The sequence below is a fragment of the Chroicocephalus ridibundus genome, chromosome 6 (assembly GCF_963924245.1).
Source record: "Chroicocephalus ridibundus chromosome 6, bChrRid1.1, whole genome shotgun sequence".
NCBI lineage: Eukaryota > Metazoa > Chordata > Aves > Charadriiformes > Laridae > Chroicocephalus > Chroicocephalus ridibundus.
The window spans coordinates 55128951-55150697 of NC_086289.1; the positions used below are offsets into that span (position 1 = coordinate 55128951).

General features: G+C 38.2%; 1 protein-coding gene across 4 annotated transcripts in view; it reads left to right on the forward strand.

The window, feature by feature from the left end:
- The window catches only part of PIK3CB (phosphatidylinositol-4,5-bisphosphate 3-kinase catalytic subunit beta), a 103440-nt gene extending 83861 nt beyond the window's left edge, over positions 1 to 19579 (forward strand). For all 4 annotated transcript variants that reach the window (XM_063339056.1, XM_063339057.1, XM_063339058.1 and 1 more), the window contains 11 exons: positions 16 to 137; positions 2189 to 2332; positions 3388 to 3487; positions 5936 to 6114; positions 6771 to 6880; positions 7199 to 7277; positions 14688 to 14855; positions 15365 to 15488; positions 16567 to 16712; positions 18233 to 18365; positions 18862 to 19579. In XM_063339056.1, coding sequence (XP_063195126.1) covers positions 16 to 137; positions 2189 to 2332; positions 3388 to 3487; positions 5936 to 6114; positions 6771 to 6880; positions 7199 to 7277; positions 14688 to 14855; positions 15365 to 15488; positions 16567 to 16712; positions 18233 to 18365; positions 18862 to 18999 — 1443 coding nt within the window. In that variant the 3' untranslated portion in view covers positions 19000 to 19579. The remainder of the gene's footprint in view (positions 1 to 15; positions 138 to 2188; positions 2333 to 3387; positions 3488 to 5935; positions 6115 to 6770; positions 6881 to 7198; positions 7278 to 14687; positions 14856 to 15364; positions 15489 to 16566; positions 16713 to 18232; positions 18366 to 18861) is intronic.
- The last annotated feature ends 2168 nt before the right edge of the window (positions 19580 to 21747 follow it).

Genomic DNA, 21747 nt, shown 5'->3' on the forward strand with positions numbered 1-21747 from the left:
ATCTTTCTAAAACAGCTTCAGGCTCTCCTTCAGATATGGCCCAAGCTGCTGCCTAGAGAAGCATTAGAATTGTTGGATTTCAATTATCCAGACCAGTATGTGAGAGAATATGCAGTGGGTTGTTTAAAACAAATGAGGTGAGTATATTGTATTACTTCAGCATGCAAAGATTTCTAGGGTGAAAAACTGCATTCTGTTTGCCTATAGGAAAAAAAAAAAAACACAACAAAGTGGAAGGATTTAAACATGGAATAGGTGACCAAATAAAGCAGTCTAATTTCTAGATAAGCACATTGGCAGACAAATAAAACCTCCTTATTCTGACATCTTGTATTCAATGGTTATTATTTTCCATGTTGCTTGGAGAACAGCAGTGTGCCTTTGTCGCAGGGAGGGTTGTGTGTTCACCCCTTTCTTGGGCAAAGGGAGAGCCAAGGTAGTGTGAGAACTTTTTAATAACAAAGGGACAAAGTATTACAATAGTCAAATCCTATAAAAACTGCCATCCAGCCTCACACTCTGGGCCAGGTATTGGCTGTATCATTTAACAGAAATGTAAACTGTAGCATATATTAAAAAAAAGGCAGCCCAACAGAGAAGTACTGATTTGTTTGTTCTTCACAGTAGCCTTTGCTATCTGCAGTTCTTCCTTTATCACATAGGATTTTGTTCTTCGCTGTAACCTAGGGCAAGATTTGTATAATATTATCATTTGCAGCATTACTGCGTATTTCCTGTCCTTGAATTCTAAATTCTCTGTGGTGAATAGTTTTATGATTAATTTTTTAAATGGTCAAGGCTAGATTTTTGGGGTAAAAAAAAGACTATTTTGACTTCTTTTAAATGCAAACAAGCAATTTAGCTGCTGGGTTATCTCAGTAATACTGAACTGTTACATCTGGAATTGTTTCCAGAATTCTTAGTTCTGGCTCTGAAGCAAAATTGTGTTCAGTCGGGTGTCACAAATCAATTTTCAACTTCTTAAAAAAGTCTGATGAAGGCACCTGGTAAAAACTGTACCCTAAAGGTGATCCTATTAGCTGAAATAAAATAAAATAGGCAAAAATAAATACAGCATAGCATAATTGAAAGTTTTTACCAAGTTTCTGAAGTTTTTCCAAGTAAGATGGAGAGAATGAAAAAATTCAGTATTTGCATCTCTGAAGACTTCAAGTGATGGACAGAAGAATTTCTACTCTTTTCTTTCCAGCTTAGGCAGACAATTTAAATTCTGCAGGCCTATTATAAGAGGAAAGATACTAAAAAGCCAAGGAACGTTCACATTTGTTCTAGAGTAACATAATTGTCAAGTGTGGGAGGTTTTCTGGGGGAAGAGGAATACAGAATTTTATAGAAAATACTAGAATTATTTTTATTATGTCAGAATATTACTTGAAGTAGTTAATTAACATAGAGGATTTTCAAAAGTATGTTTATGAACTGTGGCATCATCATCATCAAAAGTACATCAAAGGTGATGTACTTCTCCTTATCTTCTAAAAACCTTCATGTTGTTGGTATGATTTTAACAAACAAATAAAAAAACCCCAAAACAAAACTTTTTGGCTAAATGGATTGCTTTGGATCTACTTAATATACCTACTAACACCTGTTAACTGTCAGGTAGTTACTTTTAAAGACAGGTTAATTGAATTGCTTTCAGGGGAATGAATACTCTTCTCTCCCTTCTTCGTGAGCTGAGTGACTTTGATAGGCACACCCAACTACTCTCAGTTCCTGTCCATGCCCGCTGCAGCTGACTGCTCAGTTACGGTGGTTCTTTATCTGCTTCCAAAGGTCCAGCTCCTCAGTCGGAGGTTGAGTGGTCAAAGGGAGCCAATGTCCAGTCTGAAATAATGTGAAATAATTAATCTCCCAGATGCTCAACGTAGCACTCAGGCCGAGATCTTGATCTTGTAAAAGCCCATGACAGAACACCAGGTTTTTACTTAGAGGTTTGAGGGCCCTAAGGTTCTGTTAGGGGTATAACTTACTGATGAATGGATCAACCTGGCAGTTGCACGAAGTTGTATGTTATTGTCCTTCTCCACGCGACTGAAAAGTTGGGGGACACTCTTCCTATGGAAACAAATCTGTCATCGTTGGATTTGTCATATGCATCTGGATTTATGGAATATCAATAATCTAGTTATGCTGTTACTAACTGCTTTTATGTACCTCATTCTAGTGATGAAGAGCTCTCTCAGTATCTTCTTCAACTTGTGCAAGTCCTGAAATACGAACCTTTCCTTGATTGCGCGCTCTCCAGATTTCTATTAGAGAGAGCACTCGCTAACAGGAGAATAGGACAGATGTTGTTTTGGCATCTAAGGTAGGAGTTTTTCCCTTAAGTCCTTCTGAAACTATTGAGTCTGATTGGACTTTCTAATATTATTTCTTGAGGATTTTTCTAAATGGCCATTATCGTAGTCCCCTACAAGTCCTCCTTATGTTTCTTTCATTTGTCATTTATGCATCAGAGCAAGCCTATAATTCAAACTATATTACAGTATATAAAAGTATATAAAGGTATATAAAGGTTTGTAATCTACTGTTAGACAAAAGTATTCCAAACTGCATTCAGCTCTGACTATCTCATAAGTTAATCTTGTATATAACCTTAGTGTTTGTTTTGGCTGTGCATGCAGTAAAACTACAATATTGATACCTCACAGTTGAGAAAAATTTATATTATTGTTGAGAGTTAACAGAAAATAAAAGCAGTTCTGTGTGTCGTTGCTACTTTTAATGACCAGTTCCATGAATGGCAGAAACTTTGTAGAATGGACTATTGGTTGATTCTGTCTTTAAAGCACAACTTAGTTTAATATTTCTAAATAAAAAGAGCAAGTACGACGTGAAAATGTTTTGGAGGATAATTAGCTCCGGTATAAGGTTCAGTGGTTTCTTTCAAAGTGTTCCCCTTGAGGCAAATTTTGGCTTTTCCCTTACAAAGATTTGAGAACTCATGGTTTAACATCAGCCCTGATTCTCAATATCATCTTCTAAGATTTACCAGTACTGCTTTCTTGAATAAAAGGGGCTCCTGAACACAAATATCCAGTCACTACCTCTTGACGTTACTGCCTCCAGAACAGTCCTAGACCTTGAAACAAGTGGCATGCATTTGAAGTGTTTTGTTTCTTAAGAAATTTAGCTTTTCATTTTATCTACATGACCATGGTTAGGGTTGTTTTCTGGGGGGTGGGGTGGGTTTTTTTGGTTTTGTTAGGTTTTTTGTTTAGTTGGGGTTTTTTTTGTTTGATTGGTTTTGTTTTTTTGTTTTGGGTTTTGTGGTTTTTTGGTTTTTTTTTTTTTCATTTTAATGGCTTGAAGAATGCTAATCTGTAAATGCTGTGGTCTGATGAGAAGCTTTTCTTCTTATAGGTCAGAGGTTCACATACCTGCTGTTTCAGTACAGTTCGGTTTGATACTTGAAGCTTACTGCCGAGGAAGTGTTGCTCATATGAAAGTGCTTGCTAAACAGGTATAGACTTCCCTTCTCCTTTAAATCTTGACTTGTCCCAGCCTGTAACTCAAATACTTATTCCATTGCTCCTGTGGGGCATATTGGTTACCTTGACAAAGTCCATCTGTTGGGGAGCAGGGGAGAGAAGAAAGCGTGGGGGTGAGAGAGAAATAAAAGGGCTAAATAGGTGGATGATGGAGCAGTCCTCCCTGGCAGAGAAAGCGGCTAGCGCCATGGGGTCTCAGAGGTAGGGAGCTGGGTTTATAGTGTCCGGAGATGTGCGAGGTACTTTCAGCAATACGCATATATTCTGGATAGAACAGTACACTGGCTGGATTATTAACTGAGAAAGGGTTTCTATGCACTTGAAACGTGTGACCTTTTTTCCCCAGTTAAGTGTAGCTTCTTCCATAGCAACTATCACCTTTCTATCTAAACTTTACCTAGGTGACCCAAGGACTACTTTCCGCAGCTTTGGCATTTGTTAAAGGTTATGCAAAACCCCCTGAAGTTGTAGTATAATGTCGTACTCCCTGGTAACAGGTGCTGAAGTATAAAAGTGTTAATATAGATATGCTGCTTACCAAAAAAAAAAAAAAAAAGGAGAGATATGTTTGGTTTTGAATACTCTAATAAGTGTGTGAGAGGTTTGCTTTTAAATACACTAAGTGTATCAGCAGATCATTAATAGACCCATTCATATAACATGTTTGAAGGCTCTAATGCAGTTTTAGCAAGTTAGTTTAGATTGCAATCATAAAAATCTTTGAAAAAAGATCTCTCTCTGGAATTAATCTATTTACTGTATCAGGCCACAAAAACTGCGCAGATACTTGTCTGATGAGTGCCATTTCTAACAGTTTTGATGCTGTCTCTGTTGAAACTGCTTTGAGCGGCATAAGGAGCAGGAATGTACTGTTGTGCTTTTTATTACTGCAGCTCACAGGACATTGAAAAGACCATCTCTTACACAAGTGTGCTTGTTAGTATTGTCAAAATCATAAAAAGATTAGGTGATGAAATGCCTTAAGCAATAGACCTAAGGTCAGTAAAGTTTTTGTGCACTTCACAGGAAACAAATGTCAGTACAATCAAAGAAGGGGCAAAAAAATTCCCAACTGTGCAAACACGGAAGAAATTCAAAGTAGAAATACTTCAAAAAGTTCCTGTTTGTACAACGCAGGTTCCATTTTGTTCCCTTGTCACTGATGTTTGTACAGCTCCTAGAATAGTGGAAAAGCAGAGCGCTTTTGGTTTTGACAGATGGCTGACCTGGCAGGTCTCCATTGCCTCAGTTTTATAATCAAACTGCGTACAATTTCCACAGCATCCTGCCTGACAGGGCTCAGTCTCTCTGTAGAAGTGGTAAGTTTTGACTCAGCACCTTGTAAGTTAGACTGAAGCTTCCTTGTATAGAAATGGACTTTTGTAATGATTAAATTGATGCTGTTTGCTAGAGAATGTGTGTATTACTCAGCATGTTAACGGTGGCTAGCGCAAATACAGCTGATTGTTATAACAACTATTTCATATTTGGCTAACAAATGGCTTAGATGTAGATGCAATGTAGAAATTATGTTTGTTTTACGTGCTGTCTAGGTTTGTTACTGAAGGGCTTTTCTCTGTTAGTGTTATGTACATTTACATCACTAGTTTGCATGTTTTCTTACAAGTTATGTACTGGTACAAAACTTTCCAAAACAGAAAGAGGGGAAAAAAGGGTTAAACCCACCTGTATTGATTGCAAATAACTTTTTTACACGTTTTTAAGGTAACAGTGTTGCTTAGATGTGATACAATGATTTGGAACACCTTAATTGATTAGAGCATTTACCGCATGCCTAACTTCAGCTGGGTTTTAATGAACAAACATTTAAGACTGCTCTGTAGAAGTATGTGTAGTTATGTACATGAAAATTGTCTGCAAGTAGTCATATGGCCATATCATATTGTACGCGACTGCCATGTACAGTGAGGTATCTACATCCATAGCTCATCTCAAGCAATGTTTGATTTTGTTAAAGTGTGAAGCACTCCATATTTCTGTTGACTTCAGTATGGATAGAGGCACCGATGTTACGGGCTTTGTTCAATCAGTGGATGAAAACTGTATTTTGAAGAAGGAATTTGTGTAAATGTATCATACGTTAAAATACCTCATTAATTTTTTTGGAAATGTTAAGTCATGCTTTAAAAAGTGGCTTGAGGCATAGGAGCTTTCACCCCATCAATGTCTTTGTTACTTATGAAAATGGTATTTCTGGGATATGAATGACTTAGAAAAGGCTGTTCTCATATTCTTTCAGGAATGCCACCTTAATTGCATCCATTATTTCCACTTTTAAAAAGTTGTAGAATAATTTAATACTTTAGTTAAGTTCTTTGGGTTTTTTTGAACAGGAATTTTGCATCGTGTTATGTGTAAAACCAGAGCAATAACTTTTAAAAATAAAACATCTCTTTTAGGTGGAAGCCCTTAATAAAATGAAGACTTTAAATAGCCTAATTAAGCTGAATGCCATGAAGCAGAGCAAAGCAAAAGGAAAAGATGCAATGCATACTTGTTTGAAACAAAATGCTTACAGAGAAGCACTTTCTGACCTCCAGTCTCCTCTGAATCCTTCTGTTATACTTTCAGAACTGCAGTAAGTGAAGAATGAGTGAAAAAAAAGTCACTGTAGCTTTTGCACGGAAACAGTAAAGCAGAAAGGCATATGTGCTTTAACTTCCTTTGGCTGTATTGTTCGGCAGATACGCTGTCATAGGGAGCTTTTTCTATAGTGAGGGAAGGTCTGTTGGGAATCTGCCTGAGGTTCAGATATCAGTTAAATGAGAGGATTTTTGTGATCCGCTATGAAACTTAATGCTCTCTTAGTCAATGTTTTACCATAGCTAAATATATTTAAATATAAGCCTAAAAGTGAATTGGACTGCATTCCTGGCTTTTGTTAAAAAGAATAAGCACAAAAGCTGTTAAAATTTTTAACAGCATTTAAATATAAAGCCTAAAAATTGATGGGAAAGGATATAAAGAAACCTATTTTCTCTGAAAATGCAGGTGTTTAATTTAAGCATTAGGAATGTGTATGCCAATCACGGTATCCAATACCTTCCATCTATAACAGATTATGTTCATAACTTAGTAAGTGCTTATAGCATAGTAGCACAATGAAAGCAGAGATAATGTTTAACTACTTCCAAACTGGAAATCTATGCGTTCTGTTGTGTTTTGAAGAATGTTTAGACTTTTTCGGTTGAATTATTCTTACTTGACTAAAAGATTTGTTGCGTTATCTTTTAGTGTTGAGAAGTGTAGATATATGGATTCTAAAATGAAGCCTCTATGGATAGTATACAACAACAAAATGTTTGGAGGAGATCTTGTAGGGATCATCTTTAAAAATGGTGATGGTAAGCAGTGCTAAAAATTTTAAATTTTTCCTTTTCCTTCTTCATTCCCACACTGGCACTTAAGCTGTGTTGCTCTTTATTGCCATAGTGTAATGTGATTTATTCTAACATCGGCAAACAAATCTAGCATCTTCTTCTGACTGGGTTTCAAAGTATAGACATTATCAGTCATGATGATATAATTACGGTTAATCGCCCTTTAACCTTTAGACTTGATGAATCGTTTAAATACCTTTTTCTGAAGGCCTTATAAGCATTATAAAGTTTGTCAACAGCACAGCAAGAGACTGAAGTAGCAGTTTCAACCTTTCGTTATAGATCTCCGACAGGACATGTTGACGCTCCAGATTTTGCGTTTGATGGACATACTTTGGAAAGAAGCTGGTCTGGATCTCCGGTAAGGATCTCTTGAGGGCTGGTTTATTTGGTGGAGAGTCCACTTTTAGCAGTAAAACTTTCCTGTTTTTTAAATACCTTCCCTACTGTCCCCTTTCTAAACATCTGTATTGCTGCCCAAAGGTTTCAGTTGTTATAGCCAAGGTGAACAGGCTATAAGAAAGCAGTTACCTTGGCTAATTTAGATGGCTTCTCTTGCAGTTCATTCTCTAAATGGCTGACATCGGAAAAGAATTTAGCCGTGGAAAAAATAATGGAAGAAGTAAAGTGGAACTTTGGCATATTTTGTTTAGTATCAAGCAGAATATTTTTTCTAGTGCACCATATCTCTTGTCATTTAAGTTGTTGAGATGATTATAAATTCTACTATTCTCTTATATAGTTTACTGTTTTCATCCTTTGAAAATCATCTAGATTTGTATGAGGTAAGGAAACAATTCTTGAATTAAGGGTCCAGCAAGCACGTTTTCTGCCTTTTTGTGTTTGTTTGTGACCTTTCCAAACAGAGATGTTTCATAAACCCCTCATGTAACAAACTTACCTATTAATGGTCACTGATTTTCCAGGCACATGCAAAAATGAGGACTTATTGATTGTGGGAATTGCACCTCTTAAGTTCTAATACATGTATGCCAGTGAGGTACAAACATAGAACACAGATCTGCTGGCCAAATGTTAGCTGATGAGGATTGCATTTGGATTCTCTAATAGGTAGAACTAATAGGCAAAACACTTTAGAAATTAGTCGGCTTTAAGTGCTGGTAATTTGGGGGCAAGGGAGTAGGAGGTCTGAGATTCTTTATAATAGGATTTCACTTTCTGGTTGAGAGTTACTGGAATGGTGAAATGCACAAATACAGATTCTTCTTTTTAACATTCTTATTTGTCTTGGCCTTATTTCTTAAGGACATCTATGGATTATGCAGCCTTGGCCACAAATGAATGTATTACTGTCCAAATAAATTTTATACCTGTGATCTATTTCCTACAAAATTTGACAGAGGGGTGTCATCCTGTATTAACAACATCATGGGCTTCATGAACACGAGAATCTGGGAGAGGAGAAGTTAGTTGCTTGTGCTTCACTTCTAGGAGTACTGCTGCACAAAGACAATGATGATGATGATTGGGAACAGTCACCCTGGATGTACCAGGGGTAAACCATGCCTGACTGTCTGATTGCTGCCTTTGAGGGAGGCAAAAGAGTAGTGGATGTCCTTACCTTGACTTCAGCAAGGCATTTCAGTCTGACACATGTAACATTCTTGCCTCTTGAGTTAGGGTGTTACAGTCTGGATGGATGAACAACTACATTCTCTGCCTGGAGGTTGATGTCAAGTGGATTATCACTGGATTATCACCCAGGAATTTTTATATTCTTAGCCTTGTCAGTATCCTGCAATGAAAGACTTGTATGTATGTAAGAAAAGGTCCTTCTATCTGTTTTATGCTTACCACCTGCTAATCTCAGTTACTGCATGTTTTCAATTGTATTTCTGAATCGTGATAAATAGTGGGTAGTCATTCGAGAGTAAGACGCGATTCTATAGTAAGATGAGGCTGGCAAAAAAGGTGATTATATTTAGAAACACTACTTTTTGGGGAAAAGAAATATGTTGTAGCTTCCATAAAATTTCACTTTTCAATGCTGTTTCAATGAAGTAGTTCTAACCCAGCCAATTATACAGTCAGTTGAGAAAAAGCATAATGTCCTAGTGCATTTGTACTAAAGTGCTAAAGAGGTTTTTATAGTATTGAACTTGCCCATATTTCGTGCTAAAGCTTCCATTTCTGCTTCCTTTGGGCAGCTTTTGTGAGGTTGTAAAGTTACAGTAGAAGTGAAAACTCATAATTTAAGTATTCTGTTAGGGCAGAAATACGCCGTTTGAGAAGAATCTTCTCATTTGCTGCTTCTGCAAAATCACGTGTCTCAAAATGAAGTAACAAACCTTTCCAGGACACCACAAGTACAGGAGTTTCTGGCATTTGAAAAACTTGTTCAGAATGATGAGGAGGGATGTGGGATTTTAATTTATTTATTAGTTCATTAGTTAAGTCTTGAGGACAGTTTCTCCTCCCATGTAAGCTACTCGCTTTTTAATTGGTTGTGTAATTAGCAATGAACTCAACTATTTTTTTTTTGTAGCAGCCGCTTTTTTTCCCTGCTGTGAGCAGTCCTCTTATTGCTGTTTATTCACAAAGACTTGCAGTCATTGTGAACAACTTCAATGTACATTCTGAAGTTCCACTTTGCATTTTTTTTGTGGTAAAGCACTATTTGGATGTCAGAAAATATTTTTCAGACCAGAAATATCTTTGTGTCTTCCAAAGTCTCTTGCTAAGTAGCTTTCTTGCCTTCACATGCTTGCTAAGATAACCATGACTTCTTTGTAGGAATACTAGAATATTCCAAAGAGAAACAGCATCAGGCATTTTTCGATGTTATGATACAGCCCTCTAGTACGTGGGGAGCTTTTCCAGACAAATCTATTCACCAGCTTTAGCTAATATAGTTTTCAAATTCTAATTTCTTTCTAGAAAAATAGTTGTAAAGATACTGAGTGTCCCATTATTATAAGCCATTTGGAAGTCATAAATTCAATTTTATATGCCTGTGAAAGAGCTGTAATCCTTTGTTGTTAATTTTTAAGTGCTGTTTATAAGGCTAGAAGTACTTATTTAAACCTTACTTGAAATACTTCATTTATATTCTTTGAGCTCATTTTAGGTTTTTTGTTGTTCAAGCATAATAGTGTGAGCTTCATAAGGCACATAACAGCAGCCCACACAGATAAGTAAAATTATAAACTTGTTATTTATGCTACTTACAGAAAGGTTCCTTTGAGTGAAGTATGGCATAAAGTAGGAACGTGTATAATAAATTGTTTCTGGCAGTGTATGTTTGCGATGAGGTGGCTGAGTGTGCGTTAGGTTGAACACTGATTTGAGGAAACTCTAGATAATTTATGTCATTATAAATAGACCGTGAGGGGACTAATCGAGCATTTGGGGGCAAGGACAACCTCTAGCAGCTGTGGAATCCCAGATGAGGCATTCTTTGGTTGCTGCCTTCCCAGAAGCTTCGCTTGTGGTTCCAGCCTGGGCCACACACCGTGCCTAGCAAACAGGAATAGTGATTAGGAGTCATCAAATATGCTTTTCCTGACTAAGGCATTTTTTTAAACTCAACAAAGGAAAACCAAAAAGTGGCTCTGATGTCCAGGATTTTTCTTCAAACTCTCAGAAGAAAAAAAATAGAAAGGGGAAGTTCCTAGTGAGAATTGAAGTTCTATAATTGGCCTCTTCCATTTATTTACTTAAGCGGGAGCATCTTCCTTCCATTCATCCTCTCTTAGTTATGATTATAAAATAAAATGCTGGGATTGAGGCAGGGTTACAATTCTGTGTCTATCAAAGAGAGATTAACCAGGCAGTTGCCAAGGGAAGGCTCTGAAACGGCCTTAATTGGAAACAGAATTGGACAAAACAACACTCCAAACGCCCAGAGGGTGAGGGTGCAGCTAAGAGAGTAAGACTTTGTGATCCCCGTGTTTGCAGTCTACATGCCTCTCAAGAAGAGGTAACTCCAGAATCTATTAACAGCAGTGGTAGTGAGTTCTGTTACCCTGTTCATGAACCTGAACTTGTTGGCTTGCTGCTTTTTGCTTCAGTAAGAGGTACGGCATCAGACGAAAAAGTAGCGTCAAACAGATCTGCTGTCCTGAAAAATACAACTTCATGCATCTATACTAATGAGCAGAGTCTTTTCTTCTTGCCCTGTATCCTCATCCTTTGAGGCTTTAGTTTCCCTGAAGCTGTCACTTCCCTTTTTCCTTTTGTGGATGCATAATGGTTATGTGCTTTTCAACTTTTTTCCACTATAGAGCGTCCGATAATGCCGTTCAGGTAAAAGCAGGGCTTCTCCCTTATTTCAGCAGTGTAGGAGCAGAAGCACTTGCTGTTTGCCTCTCTCTTCCAATCAATAATGTCTCACTACAAGCAAATTGTACAGCTTCTGTGAAGCATGGATCAAATGGCAACCATCATGCTGCCATCGAGGAGTTTGGGATAGGATCTGTTTCCTTATAATGGCACTGCAGTCTGCAGCCAGTCATTTAGTAGTAATTTAAAATGAAATCTTAGCCCTGTCTGTGTTGAAAGCAAGCATGATATTCCCAGTGGGATCTCTCAGCTCTGGAGAGGAACACCAAATATATATTGTTTCTGAGATCTCCAAAGCTAAAGAAGGAGAAAGGCTGGTTGGTTGGTTGGTTTGTTTGTTTTTTAACTGTCAGTTGATTTGTCTCACGGGTAAACTGGCCCCTGTCGCACATGGCGTGTTCTGTTGTCTAGGTTCCCGTGTGTGCGTTCTGACTAAATACCAGAACAGGACCAGTGTTTGTATCAGAACAGGAAACGTATGCACGCGGGAGGACGCACCAGTGTACTCCAGTAGGTCCTTCATCCTGGGCTGTCGCTGGATGGACTGTGGAGCGCGCAGCTGAATACAGCTGCAGATGTAAATTGCCTCTGCTTCTCAGCACAGACTCAACCGTTAGACAGCCAAGACCATCCCGCGGGATGAGCGCTGCTCTGTCGTTTAGAGAAGTCTGGCTCACAGTCAGTTTACCCTAGACATCAGTCAGTCAAGTACCAAAGAGAAATTAGAAAACCAAAAAAGCATATTTTTTAATTAATCCCCATACTTAAAGAAAAACCAAAACACCCTACCTGTTCATTTCTAAGACAAACTATGACCTGAAAATTGAGCAGGAAATAGTTGGCCTAAGACATTAGTAAGTACGTGCAGGTAAACTTCCTCAGCTCTTTCTGTAGTTTATCTCTAGTTGTTTCTAGTACCATAAGTATGGGCAATTATGGAACAAAGTTACTCAGTTAAACAGTATTTATATTGAAATTGCACCTGCAGAGTGACGAAACGAGAATTTCAGAGATTCAAACCCCGTGAAAAGTTACAACTACACAAGTTATTTTGCTTAAAAAAAAAAATCTATGTCTGAAGTCACCTGTATGGGCATAGTCATAGTAGATGACTTTCTATTATTTCTATGAGAAGTGTTTAAATATTACAAATATATGTCACAGCAGAGGGGCACAACATCTGTCCTCCCAAGCATGCTGTGGGGCCTGCAGTGTTGCACCTCTTAAGAGAGTAATCCTTGCAGCAACAAGTATTTCTGCTGCTTTACCTATATTACAGCATCGAAATTGTGTTAAGGGGGAAATTAGTAAAGTAGCAGAGCAACAGAAAATCCTAAGTTTGAGGCGTTTGATCTACGCTGAGTGACCTTTGCTGTGGTAAATTGTCATAAAAGTATTTAGTACTCAGTTACTTTTTGGACAGATAGAGGGGAGTTCTCCAAACTTCTTCATTTCACTGCCTGTTTAGAGTGAGTTTTCATTTTCACCGCCCTCCCTTAATGTGTGTGAAGGCTGATGTTAAGCGGCTGTGTATGAAATCAGAGTTCACAAACATACTGAAAAATATATTTATTACAAGTTTAAAGAATATAATTATTTTTAACCATTGGACCTGATGTTACAGAGAATGTGCTGATAAATTACCAGAACTTGGTGTTGGATTTGGAAAGATACTGCTTCGGAGAATTAAACTCTTGAAATAAAGAACGGTATTAAATGGGGTGAAGAAGATGATTTTCTGTCCTGCTGTATTGATCTCTTCATGGTCTTTACTGGCATTAAAAAGCAGGGAGCATATCCTGCTGACAGATGTTGCAGTCAGAAAGACCAGGATGAGATGGAAAGGGCCCAGAGGATTTGTCCCTAACTTGACTCCTGTCAAACTGTCTCTCTGACAAGGATGTTTTTTCCTCCAGTTGTAAGCACACGGTCCTCGAGGGGCTGAAGGCTTTCATCATTGCTTGCTTTTGAAGGGGAAGTTGTTGGACATGTGCCCAGTTAAGCTGCAAGTAGGGTGGGTTGAAATGCCATGGAAGAAGGCCAGCGTGCACTTTAACCTGGCAATATTTGGCTTGCGTTTGTCGTGTCGTGATAAGGATGGGCAGTGCTTCCTTGTATCATGAACGCTGGTGTTCAGTAATCACAGATAGCCTTCTGCCCCTGTGAGAACCCTCTGGTCTAGAGAGTTGGGGTTTTTAATTGGGAAATAGAGTAGAAACGGGAAGAAGGTTCCAAATCTGCACTTACATTTTTTTTGTTTTGAAGTTGTGTATTCTCTAATTGCCCTGTTGAATCTGGTTTTCAGTTCGCACTGTTGCCAGTAGAGAAGAATCCCCAACTACATAGTTATTAATACTTGCAACGCTTTGGTTGTGTGTTATTGCTGAGGTAGAGAAACTGTTCAGTTACCTAATAGCTATTATGCCAGAAAGTTGCAATTAATTTCATCTGGAATTTTATTTATTTTTCTTCTATGGCTTGGGATAATAGGCTGTGTCAGTTAAGAGATGTGGTTGTGCTTTGCAGTGATGAAACTAAGTATCTGTTTTATATACAAATACCTATGACAACTCCACTACACACACACACACACACACTACTGCAGTTAGATTTGCGTGGGCATCTGTCCTTTTATGCATGGATCTAAGACCAGGATTGAGATAATATTCTTGACCTGGTGCGTCGCACGATTTGTGATGCAGTGCCTTTGAAGAGTTTGCTTCAAGTTTCCATTGTGTACATTGAACTCCCGTCTAAGATGCCATTCTGTTTAGCAATTTGGGCATCTGGAGTGAGGAAACGTTTCAGAAAAATTCACATATCTATTTAGACACATCTCTCCTTGATTCGTATCTTTATCTGTGTCTTATTTGCGTGCAATGATATTGTTATAAATATTTTTACTAGGCATAGTATATGAATGCACAGGAATATTCTTATATATCACGTGGGTTAAAAGGTGTATTCTTGTTTTTCATTAGGTTTCTAGGGTTAAAATTAGAGTTGGAAAATATTATTTTATGTTTATATTTAAAAGGTTTTCCAGCATTTTAAGTTGAAATGGGACGAATGGGGAAAAAGGATAAGAGCCTCTTTTCCATTTACGCAAATAATCTAGAATGAACATGAGTGTAATTTACTGTCGGTTTAGCCAGTAAATTAACAAACGAAAACAAAGGGCTCCCTCTATGGTTTCTCCTGTAAAATTACAAGAGAACTGTGTTCCCTAGTAAAAGGGGAAAATTAGAGTTGCTTATAATTTCTTTTTTACGTACATATGTAACAGGAAAAATTAATGTTTTACATGTATTGCTGGTATTTTAGCTTTGCAAGCAATATCTGTATATTAACCTTTTAGAGTTTAATGTTCAAGTTAGCATGAGTATTCAGCCCTCTCAAAATGTTGATACACTGAAGAAAAACATTCTTACGATTTCCATTTTTAACAGGAATCTGTGTTTTGTTTCAGGATATTGCCATATGGGTGTTTAGCGACGGGAGATCACTCTGGCCTTATTGAGGCTGTTTCTAGTTCAGAAACCATTGCTGACATCCAGTTAAATAGTAGCAATGTTGCTGCTGCTGCTGCCTTCAACAAAGATGCTCTCTTAAACTGGCTGAAGGAATACAATTTAGGGTAACTTCTACAGTTATTTTCTCATCTATAGTGTGAGCTACAAAATTCCTGTAAGTTTCTATTTCCATATTGAGGAATGTGTGGCTCTTCTGGCACTTTTCTTACTACTTATTTTTCTACTATGTCAAATCCTGAGTCAGATTTATGGTGCCTTTTGGAATTCAAACAACGTTCCAGCTGAAATTCTGGCATTTGCAGCATTTTGACTGCATGTTGTTGAATAAGTCATACTAGATTTGGCAAAACAAACAAACAAACCCAAGAAAACTACGTGGGTCTCAAGTCTTGATGTTGTTGCCTTTCATGATATTTGCATTTCTCCTATTTTCCGTAGCTACTTTTTACAGTTATTTTCTCTTAAAGAAGTCTAGTTTTACAGCATCCTAATGGGCTTCTAGTTTAAACAAGTAAAAATCCTTATTAAGGTCAAGGCACAACATGAATTACCAGTAGTATGCACTAATACACTAATATTGTCTGTCTGTTTTTTTTTTTTTTTTTTCTCTTAGAGATGACTTGGATCGAGCCATTGAAGAATTTACCCTGTCTTGTGCTGGCTACTGTGTAGCTACTTATGTATTGGGAATTGGCGACAGACACAGTGACAATATCATGGTCAGAAAAAACGGTCAGGTAAACATCTCTCCCATAGGCAGAATAACTGCGGCATCTCTGTTGTGCAAGAATTATCTGGAGAACTTTTAATTTCTTTAGTGTCTCAGTAAAATTAAATCGACACATTGTTAGAACTGATGTCTTTGTTCACTGAGAATTGAAGAGAGCTTCAAAGAAAGGCCATGTAAGACTAGTGGAAGGACCAACCGATGCCTGTTTAGTAAGCAATTCTATATCAAGTGAGGCTGTTCTACAGAACTTTTTTCAGAACATCCAAAAGGCCTGTTAATGCTTCAGATTCATTGAATAAAAATAGTCTTGGAGAATCTTGCAAAAGACCATCCTTAAGAATACATGAATTACAGTTTTGAACAGCGTAGTTTTCCTGAAGTTGGTCTCTACAGCGTATCCCTGCAGAAGTGTTCAGTGTGGAACTCAGTACCAGCATAATGCTGTGTCTGTGAGTCTCAAAACCTAGAACCTACGTTAACTCTTAGACGTGTATTTTCCTCTTTAATTTTTACTTTCTACTGTAACTTGTCTGATTTTATTTAAATTATTCTGCCCATAGAACTAGCAAGGGTTATAGAAGTGGGAGTTCTGTAGACATTTGCAGTATTCTTTTAAGTTTTTACTTACTAGAAGAAAACTGAAATGTCCTTATCTTTGATTATAAAATGGAGAACTGTCTCAGGGTCTCTGAGATTAACTTAAGTTCTACTGGCCTTGCTCCTGACTTTATGTAGGAAGCCCTTGGATACAGAGTTGTTGAGGCTCATGGGCTCATCATTGGGATCATTTTTCTCTCTGACATTACCAACAAGACGTCTATTGGCAGACATCAGAAGCTAAAACCTGAGATAGTCTTTTGCATGCTAATTTGTAGCAGTGGTCACTCGTAAGAGCGTGGATGTTATCACTGACTTTAAATAAATCTTGAAAAATTTTAAAACTAAATACTCACAAGGGGTCGAAATCATGGGCTGTGGAGGGTAGCATTAGGAGTATAACTGTTCTTGATGTCAGCATCCTGTAGAGGTATTAAAAAAGTGAAATATCTCACTGGAAAAATAAATTATCACTTCTGTTTTTTTAGCTCTTTCATATAGATTTTGGGCATATTCTTGGGAACTTCAAGTCCAAGTTTGGAATTAAAAGGGAACGGGTACCTTTCATACTCACCTATGATTTCATTCATGTTATTCAACAAGGAAAAACAGGGAACACAGAAAAATTTGGTCGGTGAGTATTATTTTGATCTCTTCCTTTTGTAACTGAGATGATCTCTGATGATAATTTCCGGCACAGCAGGAACCTGTCTGGGTTTGGTTTGCTCATTTGTACTTGTGGGGAAGTGGGCTAATGTGCATTTACAATACTATCTACTTCTCTACCCGAGCTAGAATATTCATACAAATTACTTCATACGTCAGAAACTGCAGCTCTGCAGTGGAAAGACACAGTTCCTTTTTATCTCCTACAGCAGGAGATGGCTTCTTCTGGGCTCACCTTTTTTTACCTACAGCATCACTGGGCAGTAGGGAGGGATTCCACAGACTGCTGTTGGAGCAAGATGAAGCACGGGGCTTAGAAACAGGCTCCCTTCTGCCCATCAGTGCACACTCAGCGTGCTCATCAATCCTGGCGTTCTGTAGATGCTTAGGCATATAGAGCCATGCGCTCATCATCCAACACTTTTGCATGCCCCTTCCCATCTGTGGTTAGAGCGCTGCAGCGGAACAAGAAAGCACACGACAAGGGAAGACTGCCCTCTGTCAGTCCTGCCTGTTGAGGCAGATTTTTCATTTTCCCTTCTGTATCATTCTCGCCAATTGACGGGAGGGGCATTCTGAATGTTTTGTGCTCACTTTGCTATCAGTTTTCACAGGAAGAATTTATTGACAGAGAAACGAAATTAAGTACTTGGGGGTATGGCTTGATAAATCTTACGGCTGCTTCTGGTAGAGGAAGCTGTACATATGATTTTAATGGTGTGTCTAGGAAGAATTGAAATCAGCTGCCAGCGACCCATTTCTCTCCTGGAGAGTAAGGAAACCAACCTGTAGCTCCATTTTTAAAATCATGAAGTAAAGGCTGTTAGGTGACTGTGCTATTGCAAGAGCTGTGGAATGCAGAGTACTTGAAATGGCAGTAGGATTCCACTTTCAATTGAAAAATGCCTCAGAAGAGAATTTATTCTTTGAAGTGTAACCTGTCATCTTAGTCTGAAGGGTTCTTCCCATTTCCTGTGGAAATTTACAGATTAGATGCTGGACAGTGGCACCTTTGGGGACGTTGAGCAAGTTCTCGAGTGTCTGTGTGATGGGTCTCTCTGCCAGATCTGGCAGTCGGTTCAATTTTGTCCATGTTTGCAGGAAGGATTTCCCTTCTAGAGAAAGGCTGGATTGGTAGATCCTCTATACAGGATCTTCAGGGTGTTTCAGCTAACAAATTCTGAGGGAGAGTGGGCTCTGGCATTACTTTTGGCATTTTTTGCTCTTTATGAAGAACGGTGGGGTTTTTTTAAAAGCTTTTGGTCTTTTGTACTGATGTTTTAAGGGCTTGTTGGAAAGTCGTGGGGTATTTTTGTGGGAATACATTGGAGGTTCTGTAGACATCTCTGTCCTTTCCTTTCTGTTACTGTGTTCCTACGGTACGTGTGTTACACCAGATAATTTTTGGAAATCATGACATATGTTTATCAACTGTGTAAGTTCTCATGTGTTGTCTTCATTGCATGTGCTTTGTGGTTGAACGTGAAGTTTCCGCCAGTATTGTGAAGAAGCGTACTTGATTCTGAGAAAACATGGAAACCTATTTATTACACTCTTTGCACTGATGTTAACTGCAGGGCTTCCAGAGCTAACCTCTGTCAAGGACATCCAGTATCTCAAGGTAAAGTAAGATTTACAGCTCGGCAGGATTCAGCGTTTTTCCAGTATGTGAATTTTGATTCTAAGATTAATACATTTTAATTGTTTTCCATTTCTCTCAAGATTTCCACATAGTTCTCAAAGCTTTCTTTCTCAGCTCTATGGAACAAGGTCTGTAGTCAGTCCTAGCAGTCGAAGAAAACTAGGACTATACGCTCTTCTCAACCATTCTATAATGAGTTCAGCATCCCTGCATCTTAAATGTAGTCATTTCAGGGGTGTTTTATGTCTTGGCTCATGCACAAGCATAGACCTGTAAAGGTGAAAATTATTTGCTTAATTCTTTTTTAGTTTTAACTTTAAACCCAGAAGATACCACTGATGTAGTGCTTAATGAATAATAGGTGAAAAAGTGTCAAAACGGAAGAAATCAGAATGTGGTTTGTGTCGAGTTGTGGAGGAGGCCTTAACTGTGGTTTTTAAAATTCCTAACAGTACTTGTTTTCCTGCCACCTTAGGACTCTCTCGCCTTAGGGAAGAGTGAGGAAGAAGCACTAAAACAATTTAAGCAGAAGTTTGATGAAGCACTCCGGGAGAGTTGGACTACTAAAGTGAACTGGATGGCTCACACTGTTCGAAAAGATTACAGATCCTAGATTTTTGCATTTGCACTAAGCTGAATGTTACCTTGATAAGTGTTTTTTAAAGGCGATCTGTAGTATGGACCAACGGAACTCGCTTCAAATAAGAAAGAAAACAATGACAAAAAGAAACGGGCTGAAATAATTCCTGAGTCTTTTGCACTCTGCTTCTGAATGCTTGATTCCACGACTGTCTCTACAAATAGTGAACATCCTGGATAATCAGTTCCTGCTGACTTTGCACGCTGAGAGCTACTAGGCATTTTTAAAAATACTTTGGTACTTTATGGAGGTGTAAATATTTGTTTTTATACGTTAGGGTAATGTACTCTAACATACTCAGGAGGTTCAAAGACCTCTGACAGAACTGTTCTTTGTTTAAAGTGGGGACTTGAAGAGTAAATTTTTTTTATATCCTAATCTGGCTAAAAATGATCATATTGTGTATATTTTTCATATGAACTCTGCCCTACTGGCACAGATGCATTAATTCTACTGTAAATAGCAACCACGATATCATTGTACTACAGGGAGGTGCTTCTTCACGTCAGATACCGCTGCCGAAAGTCGGTATTTGTAAGATGGGGAGGGGTGAGAGATGGAGGGGCGGGGGGGAGAGGCATTTGAAAGCAATGCAGTGTCCAGATGTTCAGGGTTGCATGATTTTGTTCCTCTGACATAACAGACAGAAAAGAAGCCCTTCAGTAAGAGGAAAGTTAGGTCAATTCCAACCATGTCTGAGAATCCCTCATTGGTAACGGTCTCCCATTCGGCCTCTGGGGCTTCGTTTTCAACTCCTGAAGAGGCACATTTATTTCAGGTTCAGCAAGACGCTCCTTACAGCTTTACATTGAAATTCCTATCTTGGACTAGTTGTGCCATGCAAACGTACTGACTTATGTATGGAAAATTTTCATTAAATGTACTTCACATAGCGGTTTTTAGAGCATACATACCAAAAAACCCCAAATGTTTGGAAAAGCAAGTGTTTATGGGAAAAGATCATTCCATAAAACACCAATGAGAAGTCATTAATCTTTTCTTTCTGTATTTATTAAAAGCTTGCAGTAATGTTGCTTTACCAAGATATATATGTTGAAGATGGTTGCTGAAGAAACTGGATTTGTTTTAATTTATTTAGTGAGGTACCAGGCTTTTAGGTGCTTAAATGGAGAGCAAATTTGTTACGTGCAATAGGGAACTGCTGGTTAAAAGATGTAACATACTGTTTCTGGACATCAGCAAGATAGACTTTAACTACTGCTCGTTCTCCAAGGAACACTGGTAGCTCTCAATTCTTGTTGACATTTGAAAGAGAATTAAACATATATATTTACTTTTTGACTAAACAGTTGTTTTGCATAGAAATGTTGTTTTATGTAGGAGTTTAATTAAAGGTGGTTTTACTTTGTTGAGAGTGATTTATTATTTCTTGTTGTTGTTCTGGGATTTTGTTGTTTCTTTTAAAGGTCAAGAACTTATCTGGAGCCAGGATGGCGTTTTATGTAGTGGTTCGATTCCCTTGTCCTCACCCTTGGGCCTAAGCTGTCTGAAAAGACCTCTGCTTCTACAGTATTGTAAAAGTAACAAATGGTTTGTGGTTTGTTTTGGTGGGGTTTTGGTTTGTTTTATAATATAGTAGCATTTTAAGTGTGCCATGACCTTTTTAAAATGTTTTTAATTTTTAAAGCAGATGGGAGGAAGAGTAAAAAGAAACTACTTCGCAGGTGACAACTCTGAAAAAAAGTAATTGCATCCTCAGCTAATTCACAGCATATAAATTTGAATAAGTAATCATTCCTGGACATGTTATAAATTTCTGTGAGGCAGAGTACTTGGACATCTCTGGTATGTTGTCTTGCTGAGGGAGACATAACCTTTTCCAGAACTCAAGATAAAGTTGTCAAGTTCACCTTGGCTGCTTGGGGCTGATGTGCAAGGTATGTGGTAGGAGGGAGCGCGATGGCATCGTTGTATCTGTAGCTACAAAGACAAGTCAGTTCCACGTTCCGCCCCAGACTTCTCGTGAGACTTTGAACAAATCATTCAAAGCTGTGCCTTGGATTCCCTTCTGCAAAAATGGAGGAAGTAGCACTGACCTCCAGATGCAGAAACACCTTCCCTCAATTACCACCAGCATATTGCACAGAGTAAAGACGTTTTTGTGTTATGAGATTTTTTGGGATGTGACTTTGATGCAGGTTATAAAAGTACTTGAGATGGGCAGAGTGATTTCCTCACCATCTTCTTTGAAATAGCCAGTATTTAGAGATGATTAGGAAACACTACTTCTGCTCAGTGTTTGTATTGGTTAATAGCTCTGGAATGGGCTATGTTATATTTGGTTGTCTTTACCTTCACTGCGTTTACTCTTGGCAATTTGTTAGCAAGTATGGGAAAAAAAGTTAAGAGGCTTGTTAAATGATGTATTTTCATGTTTGCCAGCAAAAGAAAATGATGCATTTTCCTTGTGTACGTTGAACTTAACTTGGTCTTCAGATAGCTGAGAGCATAGCACGTCTCACAAGAATGCTTTTCCAGGTCGACCTTTCAGGGATGAACCTTAGATGAAGCAGTGTTTATAAGGTCACCAAGGTTAATTTTGTGCTACTTTCATGTTCAGTTTTGAGTAGAGTACTGCTTTGCTGAATTGTTTTAGTAAATAGATCACCACTTTCCCTGGGTTCCCGTCATCCATGCTACAGCTTGTGGCATACATATTTTCATTCAGTAAATAAATGAATAAATGAACTGCTTTGTGAA